General features: G+C 52.9%; 1 protein-coding gene across 1 annotated transcript; it reads right to left on the bottom strand.

The window, feature by feature from the left end:
* Positions 1-1,625: 1,625 nt before the first annotated feature.
* MSC (musculin) lies at positions 1,626-3,621 on the bottom strand. The gene is made up of 3 exons (XM_088520312.1): positions 3,062-3,621; positions 2,525-2,616; positions 1,626-2,351 (listed from the first exon to the last, which is right to left on the bottom strand). The coding sequence occupies exons 1-2, from the start codon at positions 3,563-3,565 to the stop codon at positions 2,530-2,532; spliced, it is 591 nt and encodes a 196-aa protein (XP_088376438.1). The 5' UTR covers positions 3,566-3,621; the 3' UTR covers positions 1,626-2,351; positions 2,525-2,529.
* Between the last annotated feature and the right edge of the window lie 3,081 nt (positions 3,622-6,702).

The following is a 6,702-nucleotide window of genomic DNA, read 5'->3' as shown; positions in this document are numbered from 1 at the left end:
AATGTCAGAATTCATCCTTGATAGAAAAATCCAAACGCATTTAATTGCCATATTAAGATAATTATATAGGTATATAGATAAATACAGATATATTTAAAATAAATGATGGAATCTTAAAACAGCCTCAACGGTCTAAAAGCTGCAGTTCCCTCTTCCTATTCTGCCCTGAAATCTCAGCTGAGAGAATTATGCTTTTCTGCTTCAAAACTACGGATTGTCACATATGGATGTGACTTTTCAGTGACCAGACACAATAAGTGCATTCATTTTTCTGTGAATAAAGTTTTTATATATATATTACATGGCCAGGAGAAAAAAAAATGTAGTTGAGAGCTTGTAGTCTAGTGTACGGATGGTAGCGATAATGCATTTTCCTTCATGCCACACTCCTCCCTCCCAGTTTTGACCCACTGTATTTACTTAATGTAACTACTTTGTATTTGGGAATTTACCCTGAACATTTTTTTTCCGTCACTGCACACGGCTCTTTCTATGCCATTTAAAGCTCTCCATGCCTTCCTTGTTTTTCCCATCTCTTGGAGTCCTTAGCCAATTACAGCTGGGATAAAGGCCAAAACCAGCTACGTATCACAACTAAGATTATCTCAAGTTAAACTGCTGAGCAATCTTTTCTCTGGGGCTGCAAATGATAAACATCAGTTGACTTTCCTCATTCTTTCCTAAGGGTCCTTCCATTTTGAGTGGCTTTATATTCTTTTCTCTTAATGAAGCTGTCTAGGGACAGTCAGTTGGGATGCCACCTTGGCTGTGCAAAGACAAATTAGGGTAGCCCACTCCTTCACAGCCTTTCCCTGGATAAAACTGGAGGATTAGCTGGACCCTTCCCTTCAGATCACTGAAAACAACTATTTCAGCCAATCCTGGACTGAGGCCTAACTTGGTTTTGAGGTGCTTATGAACTATTTTACTCCTTGCAGAGAGGGAAACAATTTTCCTCCATTCTTCTATCCACAGTACACTGCTAAGGGCCAGTCTGAGGTTTGTACATCACATCTGAAAACAGAAACCCACTTTTCTACAGAGATGTAAGGCGACCTGACAAGAAACCAGGTTAAGCTAGTTCTAGTTAAGGTGATGCCTAACTTCCTCCTGTCAGCTTTAAAAAAGAGGAGGCTTTTTCTTCTCTAAAGCAATTCAGTCCTTGTCCTCAGTCTCAGTTAACCTCTTGGAAATTATTTTGAGGGAAAAAAAAAAAAAAAGCTTAGGAGTTGTAATCTTTAAACAGGAAAAGTTTGCTTGCGTTAGGAAAATGCAGCTCATTTCCCCCCTGCACAAATACAACTAAAAGCAAAAGAGCCTATAGATGGAAAGGTAGAATGACATCTATTTCTTAATCCACATTTGTTGACCTTCCTGATTCGCAGGAAAGATTATGGCATTGAATACTATAAAGCTCTAAAATGTGTTTTATCCTGCTGACTGGCACTGTACTGTACCAAAAAAATGAGTTTTCTGGGGTGAAAGGGTTGTTTCTGAGCATGTTGCTGGAAATAACCGCTGCTCTCACGAGGAGCACAGTGTTTTTAAAAACTAGGTTTCAAGAATCTGCGCTATCAAGATGTTCCTACACAGATGCAGCCATGCACTATCACAGCACCAGGAAGCCATTGTAACAAAGCTTTTAATATCATTTATAAAAAAATAGAATTATTTACATTTGCAACTTATTTGATGGCATTCTCTTTCATTACAGCATTTGAAATAGTGAAGACACGTCACTAGAGCTCATCTGAGGGTAAACATGTTTCATAGACAAACCTAACAGTACAGGAATAATATGGAAAATGTGAATTCTTGTTCTTTTGCAACACCATACAAGCCCGTTCTTTACAACACATGTGCCCTTTTTTATGATTAGCAGAATTTCTCCTCCAGATCCAAAGGATGACAGCCTAAATGTACAACTCAGCTACTTTTCTTTAAGAAAACCCTGGCTAAAAGGACACACAGAAAGGATGACTACACTTATTGCATAGTTGCAGGAAACTGGATCCATGAGTACAAAAGCCATCAAAATATATTATAAATCTATCTGAGATTCAAAGCTACTCTAAAATACTGCTTTGCTTTAGAATACAAATAACACTGGTTGGGGTTAGTCGGCAGAGTTGTACTCTGGTCCATGCTGTTAATGCTACATCATTCTATTCCTCCTCTGTTAGTTTAACAGCCTCAGAACAGCCGGTCCCGAGGCAGCGACAAGAGCGACGAAGCCAAGGAGAGGCCTTCCCGAGTCGCAGACTGCAGCTGCCGCAAGCAGTTCTCAGAAACACTCCTCTCCTCTGCCTCCCTTCCATGCAGCTCTCCGTGTACTTATTTCCCTGTGTGTTCTAAGGGAAAGAAATTATGCGGGACACAGATTTAACACTGCTTTTAGAGACACTTTTTGGTGACTATCTTCTAGTCTTGAGCCCGTAAATCACAGCTCTTAAAAACAGTCGGCCCATTAAAAAAAAAAAAAAAAGAAAACCCATAATCAACAACAACAACAAAAAACATTTACTTTGACTAAGCGGTAGTTCCACATAATCTGCTGGCAGTAGAAACTTCTTTAGTGTCAGAGTCAGGTCGTCCTGAAACCACAAATGGCCAAGTCTGTAAGAAAGAAAAAAATATGCATATAAAAGGTATTTCGTATTAGGAAGTTTAGCCCCGTATGAAACCGCAGCCCTATCACCGGTAGATGTCTAAGCCTGCTTTGCTTGCAAACGCGTCACCGTGCCCTGGTCCCTGCGGGAAGCCGAGCGGAGCGAGCTTCTCGAGCAGATATTCTCATAGCATTTTTCACTACAGTTAGGCGCTCTGCTCTGCTGCGCTCAGCAGCACGGCGTCCCCGCAGAGTACGTGGCGTTTACGCCACTTCTCAAGCGTTTGCAAGGCCCAGGGAGGGCCCCGTGGCCGCGGTGCACGCGCGGGGGCCCCTCGCCGGGCGCCCCGGGGCCGCCCCGGGGCTCGGGGATCCCTCCCTTCCCGAGGGATGAGGGCTGGCGCGGGGCTCCCCGCCCGCGGCGCGATGCCCGCCCTCCCGCGCGCCGCGTACCAGGCTGACGGGGTGCGCGTAGGCGCCCTCGTAGCGCTCCTCCTGCAGCAGCTGCCGCAGGTGCGCGATGTAGCTCGAGGCGAGGCGCAGCGTGTCCAGCTTGGAGAGCTTCGTGTCGGGCGGCACCCAGGGCAGGCTCGTCTTGAGGCGCGAGAACGCCTTGCTCAGCACGCGCATCCGCGCGCGCTCCCGCGCGTTCGCCGCGTTGCGCTGCGACTGCTTCCCCTCGGCGGGCGCCGCGCGCGGCCCCGCCGCCTTCTTGCCCCCGCCGCCGCCGCGCGGCCGCTTCCTCTTGCCGCCCGCCGCGCCGCTGCCCTCGCCCTCCTCCTCCTCCTCCTCGTCCTCCTCGTCCTCCTCCTCGTCCTCCTCCGCCGAAGAGTTGTCCCCCGACGGGTAGAGCTCGCCGCGCGGCCGCCGCTTGGCCGGCGGCGCGTAGCGCAGCTGCAGCGCCCGCAGCTCCATGGCCGGCAGCTCCTCCGCCTCGCTCCCGGAGCCCGCGGACATGGCCCGGGCGGCACGGCACGGCACGGCACGGCACGGCGCGGGGCGGCCCCGCCGCGGACAGTGGCTGGCGGCGCGGGGGCGCGCGGGGGGATGCGCCCCTCGGGCGCGCTATATATCGCCCGTGCGCGGAGCGGAGCAGGAGGCGGGGGGGTGCTGGGGGCGGCGCCTCTCCGCGCGTGGAGCCGCGGCCGGGGACGCCGAGGGGGCGGACGCGCGTGGGGGTGTCCGCGGGCGGGCGGACGCGGGAATAGCGGGAAAGGCGGGACGCGGAAGCGCTTTTCCCTCCAGGATAACGCCCCGCGGAGAGGGAAGTGCCCGCGGGGCCGATCCTGCGGGGCGCGGCGCTGCGGTCACCTCCGAGGGTGCCGCGCGGCTGGGCCCGGGTTGCTCTCCTTCCTCCCCTCCTGGGCTGCTCTGTGGTGCTGCTCTGTGCTGGTTTCTTCCGCCGGGAAAAGCGGCCCCAGGTCCCCGTCCCCACCTCAGGGCTGCCGCGGCGCTTCGGCACCCGGGCTGGCGGCGGGGACGGAGGAGGAGGAGCGGGACGAAGAGCGAGAGGGGCGGCGAGCGCAAGGAGTGCGGGAGTTGTGATTTGCGCCTAAAAAGAGACGCCGGCAACGGGCAGGATGTGTTTTGATAGTGTCAATAGCCTGGGCGAGGCTGCGGAAAGTGTCCAGCGGGTATAAAGTGTCCGAGGGCTTCTCCTTCCTCAAGCAATTAATTAAAATCCAATCGGGCTGAGCATAGCTCTGTTTCACGGAGCCATTTAAACCACTTTTTTTTCTTTTTCCTCCAGGGATTTGCGGTTTTTCTAACAAATTCCGTCCTGCGGTTTTGATGCAGCCCACGAGAGGGGGCACCGCGGGTTCCGTGGAAACGCTGCTGTGCAAATTCAACCAAGATATCAATTAACCTCTTAGAAATTCCAGCCCCCCGGCTTGCGCTCCCCCAAATCCCTTCTTTCCAAGGCGAATAACCAGCATTTGTTTCCTCGCTGGACTGACCTGGTCAAGCCAGCAGAAACGTCCCCGTTTGCAGAAAACAAACGAATCTAATGACTACAACAGGTGGAAAGATCTCGTCCCGATTTTTTTTTTCTCCTCATTTTTCCCTCCCATTTCCCTGCCGACCAAGTGGAACCTTCCCCGCCGCCGCAGCCCAAGTTTCCTGGCAGCGGGTGCCGGGTTTTCGCCCAGCGCTCCGTGTCCCGCCAGCTCCGAGGTGCTGCCGAGGGCCGCTTAGCGCCGCGCAAACCGCGGCTTCCCCCCGGGTTTGCGGCTTTTCGCAGCGACGTTTCCAGGGGGAACCCGGCGTTTCTTGAAGCGGCGGCGGCGGCGCGGGCGGCTGCTCCTTGCAACTGGATCCCTTGAACTCGGTTTGACACTGAGATGCTCTCGCCGCGTCCCCGCGCGCCGGGCTGCGGGGCTGCTCGGCGCCCGCGCTTAGTGCATGCTCCCCGTATAAATATATACATATACATATAGAGAGAGAAAAGATACTGCAGGGGAAGAGATATAGGTTTACTTTCCCCCCGCCCCGCCTTACATCTAGATTGTTTATACAGGTGCGGGCTGAACGCTTTCCCTGCTAAAGATTGATGGAGGGAAAGTGCTGAATTTCTTTAAACAAAGAGGAAAATGGTACCCGGCCTTAAAAGCCACGATGGCAAATCTCACCTTTGGCGCTTACCTCTTCCTCGACGGATTAAAGGCTGCTCGTAATGGACACTTCATGTGATTTAATAGCACGGGGTGGGGAGAGGCGAGAGAAAAGCCAAATTCTCAGGTCGCCTTTGCCCCGTTTTGGGTTAGTATAAGATAAGGAAATGCGGTGCTCTAAGTCAGGAGGGACCCTCATGAGTCACTTCGGTTTTGCACCCGAAGAAACGGCGTGAGCGGCTGCCCCGAGAGCGCAGCTCGCCGCGACCCCGCGCCGGGGAGCCCTTCCCGGGGCAGAGGCCGCGCCGGGACCTTCCCTTCGCCCCCGGGCAGAGACTTAGACGGGAACCTGGGTAAACAAGCGCGAAGCAGCTACCTCGAGCAAAGAGGAGCCCGAGAGCGCTGTATCTTTGCAGCAGCGCGTTGGAAGGGAAAAAAATAAAGCGCGAAAGGCTGCCGCGCGCTGCTGCTCCCGTAGGAAGAGCAGGTGGACGCGCTTCAGCCTTCGCTCCGCGCGACCCAGGGCAAACAGCACCCGTGCAAGGCGCGGCGGAGGCACCCAGTGAAGGGCGAAATGCTCCCCGTTATCCCTCCCTACGGGGCTTGCAAGCGGGACTCGCAACCGAGCAATTAGTTACTGGAAATGTGTGCATGTGTGGGGGGGAAGCTGATTTCCCCACGGGGGAGGCTCTTCCCACCCAGCAGCACAAGGCGACAGCATCTTCCCGCTGAAAAAGAAGAAGAAAAGTCACTTGTCTTTATTTACACCTTCCTCCCTTTCCCCTAACATTTCCAATAAAATACCCCGGGATAGACAAGGGGACTTTATGAGCTGCTAAGGATCGCCGTCCCCGGGGTTTTGGCCAGCGGTGGTTTTTGCTCAGGTATCCCCAACTCTCAGCGCGGCTTCCCCCGTGGAGCAGCCGGGCAAAGTCTCTAAATACCTCCTGGCGCCAGAAGAAAGTTCTCATGTAATAGATACCCGCCGGTGTGAGAACACGGATTCTGCTCACTTTGTCAATCAGCCCGCTAAGTGAGGAGGGATTTTTTATTATTATTATTTTAATTAAAAAAGTGAGGGGAGAAAAAAAGGAGAAAAAAAGTTTTTTTCTTTTCGCTATTTTACACAAATTCTATTTTTTTAAGATGGCTGGGATGGTACTGCTGGCCTAAAAAGGCCAGAATAAATGGTGGTGTTTAAAGTGCAGTTTATTTCTTGTCTTGGAGCAAATTAGCTGGAATAACAAGCAAACACCAGGCAAGAGGAAGCGCTATGTTACTCTCCTCCTTGTGTTTCAGTCTGAGAGTGAAGCCCACCAGAGCAAGACGGAAGAGATGGGGAGAGATAACACGGCTGCAGCACTTCACTGTACTGGAGCGCTCCGCCGCGCTCGCTCGCTTTGGCCGGGCCACGGCGCAGCAGGCGGAGCGGGGCTGCGGCTCTGGGAGCTGCGAGGGGAGTCAGTGGGGGCTCTGGGTCAT

The sequence above is a fragment of the Tinamus guttatus genome, unplaced genomic scaffold (genome assembly GCF_059628265.1).
Source record: "Tinamus guttatus ecotype Peru unplaced genomic scaffold, ASM5962826v1 Tinamus_guttatus_pri_ptg000086l, whole genome shotgun sequence".
Lineage (NCBI taxonomy): Eukaryota > Metazoa > Chordata > Aves > Tinamiformes > Tinamidae > Tinamus > Tinamus guttatus.
The sequence above is the reverse complement of the archived record's forward strand: the minus strand, read 5'-3'. Positions and strand labels throughout refer to the sequence as shown.

Excerpts from the sequence above, each read along its gene's own strand:
- MSC (XM_088520312.1), bottom strand. The coding sequence starts at position 3,565 with ATGTCCGCGGGCTCCGGGAGCGAGGCGGAGGAGCTGCCGGCCATGGAG. Across the intron at positions 2,617-3,061 it reads ACGCGCACCCCGTCAGCCTG|ACTTGGCCATTTGTGGTTTC; the intron begins GTACGCGGCGCG and ends TCTTTCTTACAG.